This window comes from Poromitra crassiceps (assembly GCF_964638095.1).
Source record: "Poromitra crassiceps genome assembly, chromosome: 7".
Lineage (NCBI taxonomy): Eukaryota > Metazoa > Chordata > Actinopteri > Beryciformes > Melamphaidae > Poromitra > Poromitra crassiceps.
Window position 1 is genome coordinate 33,538,968 of NC_139628.1, and position 18,264 is coordinate 33,557,231.

At 47.0% G+C, this 18,264-nt stretch overlaps 1 protein-coding gene across 1 annotated transcript; it reads left to right on the top strand.

The window, feature by feature from the left end:
• Positions 1 to 8,893: 8,893 nt before the first annotated feature.
• On the top strand, positions 8,894 to 11,235 carry gpr78b (G protein-coupled receptor 78b; the record flags this gene model as incomplete). Its single annotated transcript, XM_083639889.1, has 3 exons — positions 8,894 to 9,561; positions 9,706 to 9,819; positions 10,998 to 11,235. 3 exons carry the CDS (start codon positions 8,894 to 8,896, stop codon positions 11,233 to 11,235), a joined length of 1,020 nt encoding a protein of 339 aa, XP_083496015.1.
• Positions 11,236 to 18,264: the final 7,029 nt, after the last annotated feature.

The window sequence follows — 18,264 nt, forward strand, 5'->3', positions numbered from 1 at the left end:
ATACAGAGCGCTGTGGATCTGTGCACTGCTGGAGACTCCTCACTCCACAATCATACAGTTAGCCTACACAATATTGTATCTAGAGACAGGACAGTTAGCCTATGCCCCAACTTGGGATACCTGCTCCCTCCTGGCCTTAAAGGGATAGTTCTGTTTGTTTTAAGTTGGGTCCTATGAGGTACTCTCATACAGTCAGTGCACTGGGTAAAGCACTCTGGACGCATCGCCCACCGAGATAGGAGAACTGCACTCCAGCTGTGGCAGGCACAGAGAGCTGTCTGCTGAGTGTGAAGGGGGCCATGAGCAAAAACATAAAAAACAACAGAAAAAATACATTAAATGCTTCCATACTGCTCACCTGGCATAATCCAAGTCTCCACAAGCCCTGAGATGCCAAGTTGACTTGAAAAGATGTCATGTACACCCTGTTTTTAGCTGAAATCGTCACTGGAGCTAGCAGCTGAAATTACAACAACTAGGGTACAACCTTGCTATACTGACGATTTTAGCTAAAAACAGGGTGTAAATTACATATTTTCAAGTCAACTTAGCATCTCGGGGCTTGTGGAGACTTGCATTATGCCAGGTGAGCAGTATGGAAGCCCTTTATGTATTCTTTCTGTTGTTTTTTATGTTTTTGCTCATGGCCCCCTTCACACTCAGCAGACAGCTCTCTGTGCCTGCCGCAGCTGGAGTGCAGTTCTCCTATCTCGGTGCGCGATGCATCCAGAGTGCTTTACCCAGTGCACTGACTGTATGAGAGTACCTCATAGGACCCAACTTCAAACAAACAGAACTATCCCTTTAACGCGCTACTGTATACTCTCTCTGCGCGCCACTATAAAAGCCACAAATATAAAAGCCATTGCACATACAGCACACACTCCGACTGACATTCCAGGTTTCTGGGAGGCTGCGGGGAAACGGCGCCGCTGTGCTGAGATCACACTCGCTCTGATCATCTAAAAGCACTTTCAGGAGGGGGTTTCTGTAGGTGATCGAGGGGGTTTCTGTAGGTGATCGAGGATGGTTTGTGTGAAGGTCAAAGGCTGTTGCATAAGATCATCAGTAGCTCCGGGTTGGTGAGATTGAAAAGTTGACAGCTTTCAGAGAAATCCATGAGTGTGGCTTTGTTACGGCATGGAGGTCACGAAGGGTCCCCAAAGACCCATTTAGGTCCCCGGGTGCTCCGCTCCGGTCTCATTCTGTCACACTATAGGATTCAGTCTGAGCTCTTTGTCCGCACTGAAAACGCCTTGTGCTTTTGTCTCATACAATACCAATCTGCTATGAGTTGAGTTGGATTTTTCTCCCATTCTCTCCCCAATTGTCGTAGACTAGCACGTGCTTCCTCCGATACATGTGCAGTCTTCTTTTCATCTGACAGCAAGAAGGTTCACTGGCAGGATGCAGCATGTGGTAGGATAACGCCCCCCCCCCCCCCCCCCCAGTTCCCCTCCCCCCGAACAGGCCCCCTGACCGACCAGAGGAGGCACTAGTGCAGCGACCAGGGCTCACACCCCACCGGCTTCCCACCCGCAGACACGGCCAATTGTGTCTGTAGGAACGTCTGACCCCGCCGGAAGTACCGCTACCGGGAATGGACCCTTTTCACGGGGGCCATTTTGTGCCGAAAAGGCAGGGTAAACACAGGCGGTGCAAGCAAAACACTAATGAGGGTTTCCAACTTCCAATGATTGGAATTTGGAAACCCTCATTAGTGTGTTGCTTGCACCGCCTGTGTTTACCCTGCCTTTTCGGCACAAAATGGCCCCCATGAAATGGGTCTATCGAACCAGTAGTTCCAGTACCAGTACCTTAGTGGATAGGTGGTAGGCGAGTGCTTTTACCTCGACACTACCCAGACGCCCCAGTTAATCGAATGGATTAGCTGACCAACACCTCATCCTTGTGACTGGTTTATTGACTGACTGCTGTCAATTATGTGAATATGTAGGAATACCAGGGGTCACGGCACATCTTAGAGTTGCAGTAAGAGCATCTATTCCCACAGTACCGACAAGTCCTGCACATTTATTTCATCTCCTTTATCTCCGCTGCCTTAACTTTTGTATGTGTGTACGTATGTAACCATTATGAATACAGTCCATTACCATCCATTTACCATTATTGTTGATTATTCCAGCCAATAGTGATCTTCTTTTTGTTATTATCTATTCAGTGTATGTCTGGGAGAGACAGTTGACGGCCGGAGAGACGGCAACCCGGTACGGGATGGGATTAGCACCCCATCTTGGCTCTCTCGTGAGGGAGAAATCCACAAACGCTACGGATTAGCCTCCTGAAAATCTGCGCAAGATCGGCGCGGCCTGGGGTCCTCCAGGCTAGAGCAAGGTGCTCGGCGCAGGTAAATGACGTGCAGCGCACAGGCCCTCTTGGGGCGTCCTTGAGGCATCCCTTCAGCCTCTGGATTGCCTTTGACATAAGGGGGGTCTGGTGAGACGAAGGAGGAGCACGGCCGGGAGAAACCCACAGAGCCTAGATCCTCCATGCACCGAAGGCCCAATACTGCGGCGTAGCACTAGCTCTATTGCAGCGGATTGGGTTCTTTTTACCCCTCCCGCGGGCAACGTTGCAGATAGAGTAGTAAGGCTGATCCGTAGCGGCTTCTGGGACGTGAGTCGGGGTCTTAATTGGCCTCGGCTGGGTCTACTGGGCGAGGGTGTATGATGTTGACAGACCCGAAACACCTAACGACCCCAGATAACATCACTGATGACACGTCCTAGCGCATGCGGTAGCAGTGTATTTGAGAATGTAGAATCCTGGCTTGCCTCTGGCCGGTGACACTTAGGAAAGACTAGGTGACAACCAAGTATAGTTTGGTGACGAGCTGGAGAGACAGTTGACGGCCGGAGAGACGGCAACCCGGTACGGGATGGGATTAGCACCCCATCTTGGCTCTCTCGTGAGGGAGAAATCCACAAACGCTACGGATTAGCCTCCTGAAAATCTGCGCAAGATCGGCGCGGCCTGGGGTCCTCCAGGCTAGAGCAAGGTGCTCGGCGCAGGTAAATGACGTGCAGCGCACAGGCCCTCTTGGGGCGTCCTTGAGGCATCCCTTCAGCCTCTGGATTGCCTTTGACATAAGGGGGGTCTGGTGAGACGAAGGAGGAGCACGGCCGGGAGAAACCCACAGAGCCTAGATCCTCCATGCACCGAAGGCCCAATACTGCGGCGTAGCACTAGCTCTATTGCAGCGGATTGGGTTCTTTTTACCCCTCCCGCGGGCAACGTTGCAGATAGAGTAGTAAGGCTGATCCGTAGCGGCTTCTGGGACGTGAGTCGGGGTCTTAATTGGCCTCGGCTGGGTCTACTGGGCGAGGGTGTATGATGTTGACAGACCCGAAACACCTAACGACCCCAGATAACATCACTGATGACACGTCCTAGCGCATGCGGTAGCAGTGTATTTGAGAATGTAGAATCCTGGCTTGCCTCTGGCCGGTGACACTTAGGAAAGACTAGGTGACAACCAAGTATAGTTTGGTGACGAGCTGGAGAGACAGTTGACGGCCGGAGAGACGGCAACCCGGTACGGGATGGGATTAGCACCCCATCTTGGCTCTCTCGTGAGGGAGAAATCCACAAACGCTACGGATTAGCCTCCTGAAAATCTGCGCAAGATCGGCGCGGCCTGGGGTCCTCCAGGCTAGAGCAAGGTGCTCGGCGCAGGTAAATGACGTGCAGCGCACAGGCCCTCTTGGGGCGTCCTTGAGGCATCCCTTCAGCCTCTGGATTGCCTTTGACATAAGGGGGGTCTGGTGAGACGAAGGAGGAGCACGGCCGGGAGAAACCCACAGAGCCTAGATCCTCCATGCACCGAAGGCCCAATACTGCGGCGTAGCACTAGCTCTATTGCAGCGGATTGGGTTCTTTTTACCCCTCCCGCGGGCAACGTTGCAGATAGAGTAGTAAGGCTGATCCGTAGCGGCTTCTGGGACGTGAGTCGGGGTCTTAATTGGCCTCGGCTGGGTCTACTGGGCGAGGGTGTATGATGTTGACAGACCCGAAACACCTAACGACCCCAGATAACATCACTGATGACACGTCCTAGCGCATGCGGTAGCAGTGTATTTGAGAATGTAGAATCCTGGCTTGCCTCTGGCCGGTGACACTTAGGAAAGACTAGGTGACAACCAAGTATAGTTTGGTGACGAGCTGGAGAGACAGTTGACGGCCGGAGAGACGGCAACCCGGTACGGGATGGGATTAGCACCCCATCTTGGCTCTCTCGTGAGGGAGAAATCCACAAACGCTACGGATTAGCCTCCTGAAAATCTGCGCAAGATCGGCGCGGCCTGGGGTCCTCCAGGCTAGAGCAAGGTGCTCGGCGCAGGTAAATGACGTGCAGCGCACAGGCCCTCTTGGGGCGTCCTTGAGGCATCCCTTCAGCCTCTGGATTGCCTTTGACATAAGGGGGGTCTGGTGAGACGAAGGAGGAGCACGGCCGGGAGAAACCCACAGAGCCTAGATCCTCCATGCACCGAAGGCCCAATACTGCGGCGTAGCACTAGCTCTATTGCAGCGGATTGGGTTCTTTTTACCCCTCCCGCGGGCAACGTTGCAGATAGAGTAGTAAGGCTGATCCGTAGCGGCTTCTGGGACGTGAGTCGGGGTCTTAATTGGCCTCGGCTGGGTCTACTGGGCGAGGGTGTATGATGTTGACAGACCCGAAACACCTAACGACCCCAGATAACATCACTGATGACACGTCCTAGCGCATGCGGTAGCAGTGTATTTGAGAATGTAGAATCCTGGCTTGCCTCTGGCCGGTGACACTTAGGAAAGACTAGGTGACAACCAAGTATAGTTTGGTGACGAGCTGGAGAGACAGTTGACGGCCGGAGAGACGGCAACCCGGTACGGGATGGGATTAGCACCCCATCTTGGCTCTCTCGTGAGGGAGAAATCCACAAACGCTACGGATTAGCCTCCTGAAAATCTGCGCAAGATCGGCGCGGCCTGGGGTCCTCCAGGCTAGAGCAAGGTGCTCGGCGCAGGTAAATGACGTGCAGCGCACAGGCCCTCTTGGGGCGTCCTTGAGGCATCCCTTCAGCCTCTGGATTGCCTTTGACATAAGGGGGGTCTGGTGAGACGAAGGAGGAGCACGGCCGGGAGAAACCCACAGAGCCTAGATCCTCCATGCACCGAAGGCCCAATACTGCGGCGTAGCACTAGCTCTATTGCAGCGGATTGGGTTCTTTTTACCCCTCCCGCGGGCAACGTTGCAGATAGAGTAGTAAGGCTGATCCGTAGCGGCTTCTGGGACGTGAGTCGGGGTCTTAATTGGCCTCGGCTGGGTCTACTGGGCGAGGGTGTATGATGTTGACAGACCCGAAACACCTAACGACCCCAGATAACATCACTGATGACACGTCCTAGCGCATGCGGTAGCAGTGTATTTGAGAATGGGAAATTATGTTATGAGACTGTTTTGAACACAGGTGATTACTGTTGTACTGTCGCATGTATAGAGCCCAACTCTCTTAGAGATAGAGCGGAACTCTCTATTTTTTTTTTTGTGTTGTATTATTTTTGCCTATTTGATTGTCTTGTTTGTAAATGTATAATGTTTCATGTTCTATGTGGACCCCAGGAAGAGTAGCTTGTGCTTGCATAAGCTAATGGGGATCCAAATAAATAAATCAAATCAAATCTTCCCCTCAGCTTCCCTCACAATCAATTTGCCAATAACACTATTTCCCCCAAACTCAGAGCTGGAGATCAGCGTAATGCTCCTGCTCCTTTGCTTATTATGTAAAACTGACATTAATTGTCTTGCGGCCCCTGACCATTACAATGATGGCGGGCAGTTGAAACAAAGAGACAACCGTTTTCCAGTCCCTCAGACTCAAACAGCGGCGCTCTTGCAGTGTTTTGAATGAATTCGGTTACCTCTGCTCCAGGTCCTTCAGGCATTTGAGAGTATACCTGAAAGCCTAATGGCTGATTATTCAAGCCGGGTAAAAGAATTGTCTAAAAGCAATCTCATTTGTGGTCCTAATGCCGTGTTCTGTGCTTTGCTCTGTACCTCGGTTAGGTAATCCACCGGCACTGAGAGTGATATTGGAGGTGACACCCCATCAGGCCTATAAATAGCGGCGCACTTCTCCCCCAGGAAGGAGCCCAGCTGTAGCTTTCTCCCAGGCATTTGATCAGTTGTTTGTGGGGGGCTGACATCACCCACTGCTGCTTTGTCTTCCTGACTTTCTGACTGCCACACACACACACACACACACACGCACGCACACGCACACATGCACGATACACACACAGACACACACACACAGACACAACACACACACACACACACACACACACACACACACGCATGCACGCACACACACACACACACACACACACACACACACACACACACGCATGCACGCACACACACACACACACATCCACAACACACACACACACACACACACGCACACGCATGCACGCACACACACACATGCACAACACACACACACACGCACGCACACACAAAAACACACACACACACACACACACACACACACACACACACACTGACTGCACTATAGTACTGTTTCATTAGCAGTGTTGGGCAAGTTACTTTAAAAATGTAATTTACTACATATTACTAGTTACTTTCATTTGAAAGTAATAAGTTACCGGTACTTTACAATATTACTGTATGTGTAGAGTAACTCATTACATATTACACTACTTTTGCATTACTTTCACCAAAATAACTGCAGTAGCAGAATGACATCGTCGCTCCAGAACCTCCCCGAAAAATAATTTATACCGTCTTCAAGTCAGTGTAAACTAGCCTGGGGAAACCCAGCCTCCACGTGACCTCTATGTGCTATCAGTCACAAAGACTTCGTGACTGATAGCACATAGGCCTATAGAGGTTGGGTTTACCCAGGCTGGGTTTACCCAGGCTAAGTGTAAACCATCTGAAATTCAAATGTTACCCTTTTCGTTTGTTATTGTCATCTATAGTGGTTATTTGCATAAAGACACACAATTTGATTAGGAAATGATTGTATCGTTTAAATATGTGCTTTGAATTAAAAAAAAAAGTAACTCAATTTGTAACTTGTGTTACTTGACAGAGTAACTGGTATAATATTACAGAAATCCTATTGTAATGAGTTATATTACTGAGTTACTGCTAAAAGTAATATACTACATGTAATATGTTATACTTTTGTAATGAGTTACTCCCAACACTGTTCATTAGTGCTGGAATATGTGAGAATGCGTTTTTCATGAGCGTTAATTTATTCCTTATAAGATGAATCACTTCATAGTAATATAGCCTCGGGGTTACCCTAAACTACACTGACTCACGCAATCATGCTGAATATTCAACGTGAGGCCGGCTATGAGCTCGGAAGGCGAGGTCCTGCGTGCCCTGAATCCTCTTGATATGGCTATAAATCAATGGTTTGAATTGAAGTGAATTCAGGCTAACCAGCCCAAAACAAGGCTCATAACAGTGGGAGTAGAAGTGAGTGCAGAAAATTATACAAAACCACTGGAGGCTGCGTCTGACCCCCATGTGAGTCACTGTCTACACAAGCTTATCCTGAGCATGACTCAAAAATATCAAGCACTAACATTTCATTAGGCTATGTCTAATTTGGAATAGACACCATTGTATTGCTTAGTAGCCTGTTTCATATCAAACGTGTGATAGTGCAGGTTAAATTCCTATAGGCTACCTTGTTTTTAGTGGCTGTAATTTCATGCAAACTGCACACTGCGGTAACCATTCACATATAGACACAGATTCCTTTCTTCATCCCTGTTTTCTCTAATTCAGATAGATTTAACATCAAGTCTTCTTAAGCATGTTTACCAAGGATTTAAGAATTTAATTGGTCTTGGTAAACTCCACCTGACAGATAATCTTTGATATAGACTCGTCTGCTTCTCACTGGAGATCTAACAATGATTTTAGTTAATCTTGTCTGCCTCTACCTGCAGCTCCACCTCAACACATAGTAGGCCTGTATATTTCTTGCAGACACAAATTAGCAGACACGCTTATCTAGCCGCGGGGCTACAATTAATTTGGGGGAAAGGGTCTAGTATCTATTTGCTCATGCTCCCTGTCTGTCTGTGTGCACCCATGGTGCCGTTTGGCCACGTCACGCACATCCCCACGCATTTCCCTGCGCCCTTTGCCTCCGGACCACATTGATTTGAGCGAGGCGTGAATCAATGCAGACGACGCGTGAAACTCGCGTGTGAATAACTTATGGGGTGATTGATTTGTAGGCTATTGTATTTTTCCGTAAGTTTGCGCAATTGAATTAAACGATCAGACAGAGGCGCGGCAAATCAAAAATAGAGAAAGGTGTAGGCCCTATACGGCTGCCGCAAAATAGAAGCAACAAAAATAGGTATTTTTGTGAATATATTAAGTTGTGTCCATGCCACACTGACAGTGACTTATTGTGCTATGTAAAAGCGCGCATTCATTTTAAGGCATGCGGCACCCAGGTCCTCTCCATTCCCCTGCTGCCCTGTCTGTGTTTGCTACGCGAGTGGGCCACCTGCACGCTGTATGGTCGTAGCCACGGAAAGAGATGCCACACTCGCCAAATTTCACTTTGCGAGCAAGCTGCTGCACTTGTCGGATGCTGATGGGATAATTAAATCCGCGAGTTTGAGGGGAGAGAGAGAGATGGTTCACTTCAGCACGCTGGACAGCGCTCACTCCGGGAAGTTGGAGAGGACGGCGGGACGCGCACAGCCAGGATGTAATTGAATTTGGGAGCTTGGGGAGGAAATGAGCGACATGTAACCAACCATGGTGGATTTTAAGTGCTTATTATCAACAGCAGGCGCAGGTAACCCGAGAGCGGACTTTCTCAACTGAGACATGGACTTTGCTGAAATTATTTGCGTGTTGTTCATCGTCGTGGTCGCGGTCGTCTCGCTGTTGTCAAACTTGTTGGTGCTGATATGTTTCGTCCACAGCGCCGAGATACGCCGGCAGGTGCCGGGTGTCTTCACCATGAACTTGTCTTTCTGCAACATACTCATCACGGTTCTGAACATGCCGACCACCTTGGTGGGGATTCTCAGAAAGCAGCAGCCCTTCGGGGATTGCTTTTGCCACACGGTGGGCTTTCTGGAGACCTTTCTGACCGCCAACACCATGCTGAGCATGGCCGCGCTCAGCATAGACCGGTGGATAGCGGTGGTGTTCCCGCTCAGCTACTCCACTAAGATGCGCTATAAGGACGCGGTGATCATGGTGTGCTACTCCTGGCTCCACTCGCTCACCTTCTCCCTCACGGCGCTGCTCTTCTCCTGGGTCGGCTACAGCCACGTTTACGCGTCCTGCACCCTGCAGCTGAGCGGGGAGGGCGACCGGCTCAAGTTTACAGTCTTCACCGTTGTTTTCCATGCCTCCAGTTTCATGCTCTCCCTGCTCATCTTGTGTTTCACTTATTTGAAGGTGTTAAAAGTGGCAAGGTTTCACTGCAAGAGGATTGACATTATCACAATGCAGACTATTTTCCTGCTGGTCGATATTCACCCAAGGTATAGCGCACTTTACAGTTAATTCATTAATTCCTCACCTTTTGCCATATTGCAATTTATATCCACTTAAACAAAAATAACAAAAATAATTTGTGGTATTGCCAGTGTTGTGCAAAACACTAAAAGATCCTTTGCTGTTTTCAGCGTGAAACAAAGATGTTTGGCTGAGCAAAAGAGGAGAAAGCAGAGAGCCACAAAAAAGATCAGCATCTTCATCGGCTCATTCATCATCTGCTTTGCTCCTTATGTTATCACAAGGTAAGTCAAAGTGATAGGCTACTCAGCAAATAAGGACTTTATTTACTGCAACCACATGCCTTGTGAAATAGGTTAAAATAGACTATATATAAAAATGCTGATGTTTTTCCAACCTTTTCAGTCTGGGAAGCAAACTCTTATTAATCTTAGGATCCAGACTCGTAGCCATATATAGCCTGCCCTATAGCCTATAGTGTTGTAAAGAACCAAAAGAAATAGGTCAAGGGAATAAGGGGAAATGCAAGCCTAGTGAAGTGCATTAATCACATTACAGTATGTCCTTATTCTGATCTTCATTTTAAACAGCCTTCACCAAACAAACTTATGTTTCTCATCTTTTTGGTGAACTGTGAGATGACTCTAATCACGCGCGCACACGAACGCACGCACGCACACACACACGCACACGCATACGCACACGCACACACACCCACGCACACGCACACGCACACGCACACGCACCCACACACACACACACACACACACACACACACACACACACACACACACACACACACACACACACACACCAGCATCACAGTGAACAGGTGGCTGGCACACAAACATGATAGGGGCAATACTACAGACAACAAAGGCTTGCTTCCAGAGTAAAGAGGGATGCTTTAGGGCCTGCAAAACTGTTGTCAGCCAGGTGTTTCAGCACTGCGGCGGTGATCATCCATCATCTTGACATGTGGTGCATGTACTGTATATGTATGTATGTATGTATGTATGTATGTATGTATGTATGTATGTATGTATATGTATGGACAGGAGAGGAAACACATTAACAAGGAAAAGTGTCTCTGTAATTGGAATAACCTCCTGACCAGCCTGCCCACTGCAAGCAACCCAAGTGACGAAATCCCAAAACATCTAATTATGAGGATTTCTGCTCATATGCTCTCTGTTCTAGTTTTAATTAGCATTTACTTATGGTGAAACTCTAACAGTCTTCCCATTACTCTTATAGAAATCCCTGTGGTCAACTTTGTGTGCATTTTGCTTGCATTGCATATTATATTCATCGTAACCTATTCTGTTACATCACCATATAGCCATCTTGGTCGGTGATTGCAATCAATTCACGGGTGATTAGAATCACATGACAGCCACAGCCAATGAGCTGTGTGTATATTATGTAAAGCACCCTGCCGCCTCTCTCCCGCCCCCTCCAGGTTGGCCGAGCTCCTCCCCTCCGTGGGCATCAAGCGCCACTGGGGAATCATCAGTAAGTGCCTGACCTACAGCAAGGCGGCGTCGGACCCCTTCGCCTACTCCCTCCTACGGCAGCAGTACAAGAAGGTCCTGGTCGCCGTCGTCAACCGGCTGCTCCGCCGCGACCTCTACCCCTCGTCCGGCCACAACAGCTCCTTAGACACCGAGAACGACTACTGCCTCCAGAGGATCAGTTAGTAATGGCGAGTGCGCACGGACATGACAGATACATTACTACGGGCCAAAAATAAAGGTTGCCTCTCTCTCTCTCTCTGGAAGAGGGTGGGAGGAGGGAAGGAAGGAGAAACAGAATGAGATGGGTAGAAAGAAGAGAGAGAGAGAAAGAGACGGTGAGGACAGGATGTTGTTAGGAGGAAAAAAGAGTAGATAGGGGGACAGATTGTGGGGGCGGAGGGAGTGGAAGCGAGAGCAGGAAAGATGGTGGGTGGAGTGGAGACGAATGAGAAGACGGTAATAAGGGAGAGAGTGAATGAGGAGAGGGAGGGCGAGACAGATGGGGAGTGACGGGGACAATGCTGAGACGCTGGGCGAGACAGATGGGGAGTGACGGGGACAATGCTGAGACGCTGGCCTCAAGACAGTATTGGTAAACAAGAGATCCATGATTTATTGGTGATGGTACACACCCATACACAGCCTAGATCAAATGAATCTAATGTCATCGAATGAGTTATGGCTCAGATGAATCGGAGGACCACACACCACCGCTGGAGACCGTACTGTACCCCCCCCCCCCCCCGCCCCATCCATGTATACTAGTCTTTTGTACTGTACCAACCACTTTATAACGATATCGACAAATCCACATGTAGTGACCTTTCGAGGGCAGAGCGGGAGGATTAGGCGGAGAGGCGACGATGTGAAAATGTATTGGTCGAGCCGGCTGTCAGTCATCGGATGATGCCGCCGCACTTCGGGTCACATCCGGATAACGTACTTACAGTGAATGGGGGTGTGGAATGACCACCATGCTCCTGTATTGACCGGGTTAGACGGGTGGTTCTCAACGTGGGGTCCGGGGACCGCCACACCAGACGTTCCTGAGGGGGTTCTTGGTGGACCACCACACCAGACGTTCCTGAGGGGGTTCTTGGTGGTCCCCAGAGAATTGGAGGTAACACAATTACAACATGTAGCAGAATGACTGCTTTGGTCCTAGTTTCTCTGTTATCTGTCTGCCTTCTGGAATTCTGGACAAAAAAATCATATCTGCCATAGACTGCCAAAAAATAATATTCTCACATTTGGGTCTGAGAGAGACAATCTCGTCGAATGGGGGTCCATGGCTCTAATGTGGACTAGATTAGGGGTCCTCCTCGATATGAAAAAGGTTGAGAATCATTGTGTTAGACTACAGTAATTTGCAGCTCACAATGTCATGTCAATCACTGAATATTGATGCACTTTGTATAGGCTAATTCTCTCAGAGCTACTTTAGTTACAGGAGCCAAAGGCTAATAACATTTATGTTATTAAAGCACGAGTTGTTACTGAATGTGCTAGAGATAGCCCACTTTTGACCCCGAAACGCATTTGTACAACTGTACTTTATTTTGCCAGTTGACTGAAGAAAACGTTTGTATGGATATTGACATGATGTCCTATATTTTGCACTGTACAGGAACAACTGATTTGTTGATTTAGATACTTTTCCTCAAATGGGAGCAATGTGATGTAGCATACGAATGTTTTCAAAGTGCTTTAAACACACTGAGGCCATTTACACCTGGCATTAACATGCGTTTTCTGCCATCAGATTGCAATCAGACTGTGCTTGACCACATTAGCCTAATTCCCTTTACACCTGGCGTTAACATGCGTTTTCTGCCATCAGATTGCAATCTGACTGTGCTTGACCACATTAGCCTAATTCCTTTTACACCTGGCGTTAACATGCGTTTTCTGCCATCAGAAATGGGTGTCCTCTCAATCTGCATAAAGTTGCTGTATCCAGATTGAGAGGACACATTGCATTTACACTTCTGTTCAATGTGTACACAATGCATCCCTGACCACCTCCGGAGGTGGTTTGGCCGATCAGATTGCAATGCGTCGTCAATGTGTCTTGGGGGTGTTTACGCCTGTACTTTCAAGTGGTCAAGCACAATCTGATTGCAATCTGATGACAGAAAACACATGTTAATGCCAGGTGTAAATGGCCTCACTGTTTTGTGTTTGTGCCAGATTTAAATATGTGACTTTTTCGGCTGTTCAATACTATAATAATCGAGATAGCTGCTTTTTAATAAACCTGTTTCTTTAGATGTACTTTACGCACATGTATTTTTCTTCCTGTAAGCCACTTGCTGTTCTTTGGCAGTGTGATTAGCTAATAGTGGAATATGTGCAATAAAACCTGTCAATGATAAAAAGCATTAAAAATATTTGTTTTCAGCTTCACCTTAATGCCACTGAATTGAGATAACATAATTAGATAATATCATATTTCATTCCATGACTAAATTTCTAAGTTTATAGACTAAATTCAGCTAAAGAGAAGAGGGTACGGTAAAAGTTGGAGACTAAACTAGTAGCAGGTCTTCCATTTAAATGATGCAAAACATATTAAGAAAGTTAAAGAGAACGCTGAAGAAGATGAATTCGATCATTTTTGAAAGAGGGTGTACCTGAACAGAAAGATACCCCATTAAAAAAATTGGTAAAGATTCATTATTGACAATCCCACTAACTCAGATACACCTGATATGTCTATTTGTGAACACACAAAGTATACATGACCCACCATGTCATCATGACATGATAGACAACTTCAACTCTCTGTTGTAAGTCAGATCATCGCCAGCATTGCTCCAATTAGAGCTAACACTGGAAAACCATACAGCTCCTTGGAGAAATGGGGAAAGAGTGAGGATGCTAAAAAGATCCTCCCGAAGGGCAGAACGTAAAGCATGAAAGAACAAGTTGTATGAAATCTATAAAACGATACTTAACTGCTATAACAAACAAATCTTAATTGCAAGGCAGTATTACATCTCTAAAATGATAAATGATATTGGGCTTAAAATGTGTCACTCTTTATTTTTGTGAAAGGGTCTAACTTGCATTAGACTAATCTATGGAGCAAAATTAAGACTGGCCTAACACAGACCAGTCTAAAATATCTTTGTGAAACCAGCCCCTGGACCAGGGCACAGTTATTTCCTGCTGCACGTGCGGAAGACTGCAGACAGGACAAAGGCGTGCAAAGCCCCAACGCGTTAAGCGCATGAGTTGGCATGAGTTTGGCACACCCCCCAAAACGTTTCCTGAATCGCCACCCTAGAAATGAGCGTGCGAAGCGTGCAAAAGGCCAGTTTTTACAAGTTCAATAAAAGCATGGTGTTGCCAAAGTCAATGAGTAATTGCGTTAAATAATTATGATCTCAATATCAGTTTAAAAAAATCAGGATTACGATTTCTGCCATAATCGAGCAGCCCTACTGTAATGCCCTTTTTGCAGGACTTCCCAAAAGTAGGCTCAAGCTCTTCCACAATACTGCAGCCAGAGTGCTAACTGGGACTAGGATTGTGGATTACAGGAGGAACACAGCCCCACCTTCCCCCATCACCCTGGGTGACTCCCCAGTCAACACCGTCACCAAGAAGCCACAGCAGAGGACGTACTTTGTGCGACTGCTGAAATAATAGAGGGTATGCACACCCACTGGAACACGCCCCCTCAATCGGGAATGAGTGTCAAAATGAGTGTCAAGTTCCTCCCTGAGCAGCAGGTGTCACTTATCTAGGCTGATTACTGCATTCAAGCTCAGTCTTGCTGTGACTCAGTGGGCGTGACCCCACAGTGACTTCTGCCTCTGTGACATCACATGCATACCCTCTATTCAAATGGTGCACGTCGACACATCCATCGTGGAGTCCATCCTTACATCACCGTCTGGTACACTGCTGCCACTCTCAAGGACATTACCAGACTGCAGCGCATCATCCGCTGTGGTGAGAAGGTGATCGGATGCAACCTGCCATCGCTTCAGGGCCTGCACACAGCCAGGACACTGGCTGTGTGCACTCGTAAGATCATGGCTGACCCCTTCCCCCCCGGCCACAAACTCTGATGTCTGTCTGGACCAGAACCAGAACCTCTCGCCACAAGAATGGCTTCTTCCCAACTGCCATCGGCCTCATCAACAAGGCCCAAAAGCCCCCTCTACCAAGGACCCTACCAACCCCCAACAAACCCCACTACCCCCTCCTGAACTCATCTGAACTCCCCCCCCAAGTCACTTTACAGCTACAGCAGCTGGACTTCACTCGTTACTTTACATTATAGCTGCTTCTCCTACCAGAACTTCTACTCCATTAGATTACTCTTGTTAACTACATCAAGCACCGCTTAGACTGTAATTCCTATTTAATTGAATGCCTACAGTATTTAACTTGGACTGTAAATTCAAATTGTAATGCCTACTGAACACTCCTACTCATGTATATATTGGACTGCACTTGCAATGTTGTAATTGACCTATCGCTAAGCCACGCCCCGAACGCAGACGAACCAATCACAGCGCGTGTAGCTCCGCAATACACTCGGACAACCGGAGCCGAGAGCTCCATAGAGAAGCATAGAGAAGCAGAAGAAATCGGGATTCTCCTCTGGTTTTATGGTGTTTCATACAGTTATAAGTAGAAAACATGGTCAAACGATGTGCATGGGTGTAAATGCAACATTACAAGGTATCCTGGGAGGCCAGGCAATGAATAATAAGAAACTAGTAAACGTAGATCCACTCACATCCACAATGATGCTGCTGTTTGGACGTTTAATCTGCAATTGTGGTGACAGCGAGATGAGTCTTCTCCCTCATTTGCCTTCTGTGATCCAAAGGTATCATGAAATCATCATGGTATTCAGAAATTCGGCAAAAGAAAATGCTGAATTATGCGAGTTTCCAGCCATTACGTTATGCACGTAATGCCAGAGTTGGTTGAAGAGGAGGCGCATTGATTGATGTGATTAAAACATTGCGAGACACCAGTCAAACCCTAAAACGAGGTAATTAATCTCGTTCCCCAAATAAATGTGAGGTAGTCTAAAGAGAAAACACGATGGAAAAAGTGGTCTGCTGTAGGCTATGCCTCTCCTGATCTGCTACACCCATGCGTGCGTGCCAGCTCAGTGGCCTTGTGGTTTGAGTATGTATTTTATCTCCTTATCTGTTCATTGTTACTAATTTGCCTTTTTATGTGAAGCACATTGAACTGACATGTGTATGAAAAGTGCTATACAAATCAAATTGACTTGACTTGACATTCGAGCTCCTTTCACCTCCAGCTATACACTTGTTACTGCATCACATCCTTTTCCTTCCACCTGCCCAGCGTGCGTGCACATTACCCTGCAGATGATGTGACACATGAAAACTGACAGCAGCCAGAACAATTTCTGTTTCAGAAATATTGTTGCCAATATTATTGCCAAGTGCAATTAAAGTGATGGGTCAAAGATCATTTCAGCAAGTTAGTGGTTCAGATTTATTCTGACCCAAAAATCTTTCATTCTTAATGTGCTGCATAGAATAGCAATTATCTGCAGCATAAGGAAAAAAAAAAATTTTTTATTTTTTTTGCTAACCCCTACCCCAACACCCATTAAGCACTTCATGCTAAAACATTAAAGGAGAAATCGGTGATTAAAATAGCTCCAAATGGAAAATGCATTTCTGACACTTATTTTACAGGTGCGTTAGGACAATAGCTTCCTCTTGTACTGAGAGTCAACCCAGTTTTGAAACCATAAGTAGGCCACCATGTGTTGTTGTGCAGTTTACAGACTCCTCCTAACTGGAGAGCTCACTGTAAACTAGAGAGTTATAACCTGATAAGTACTACAACTGGATAATTGTTGTGGGATGATAATATAATTTATGTATTAAGACCCCTGTCATATGGTGTTGATCCGCTACAAACCTCCAGTGCACCATGAACCCTCCAGTGGCTCCCGACTCCTCCGACATGCAGGTTGACTTAGAGATTTCTGGTTCAGCCTGAGGAGGAATTAAAGATACGTTAGTTTGCCATTATACTGTAGCTAGGTATCCACCTTCAACCCTTCAAGCACTTTAATTCACTATGAGAAGGCTAATGGAAAATATTTCTCATCCAAGAGTAAAGGTGGAAACGAGGAGGTGAATAAATGTCTTCTACAAATTGTTGAGTTGGGGCCTAGACACCCAGAGTCTAGGGCCTAGACCTTTTCACAGCAACCATTTTGACGTGTCATAGTAAAGTAACCACAGGTGTAACTAATAACATTAATGATGGTTCCACTCCATTAGGTTTTCCAGTGCCATTCCAATGAGTCAGCATGCACAATACAACGGCCTTGGCAATGGAACCCTAAATGGAATGGAACCATCATTAATGTTATTAATTACACCTCTGTTTACCCTGCTATGAGACATCAAAATGGCTGCTGTGAAAAGGTCTATTCTTCTGTACCATACAGGAAGATCTGTATGTGAATTCACAGTCGGTCTCTGTAAGTATTTGTCCATGGATGTCTCTCACAGGGGGTCTCTCCTAGGACATGAAGCTTGCCCATCCAATCTCTATGGTGCACAACAACAGCCTATCAGCATAATACTGTAACCACTCCTATTTCTACATGATTTCTACCTGATGATCATGAGACTTAAGCTCCTGCTCCCACCACCCACCGATAAACCAGCCAGAGGACCGAGCTTGCTTTCAAGACACCACATGGGTTCAAACACGTGTCTTGCCTGCCTGCATGGCAAGACATTTGTAATAGCACATTTTTAAGTGCTGCACTGCTTCTATAAATGACTGTGTCCATCCGTCCGTTATGGCACAGGATGTCCGTTATAGCACGGGATTTCGTTATGCAGCCACTTCTATAAGTGGTGGCCAGGTGACTGATGATGTCATATTAATGTAAACAAACACAATCCATCAACTGAGCATGCAAACGCCCCCGACTGATGATGTCATACCCGTTGAGTGATGTGACTGATGATGTCATGTCCCACAATCGTTGAGTGGCGGCCAGTAACACATACCCACTGATGATGTTCCACTGATGATATATCAAAGACATTGTGACATCATCAGGGATATCATAGACATTATGACATCATCAGTGATGTCTTATACTATGTCATTACATCAGTGATGTCACTTAAGCAATTGTGATGTCATCAGTGATTTTTTTTTCTTTTCTGACAAGCT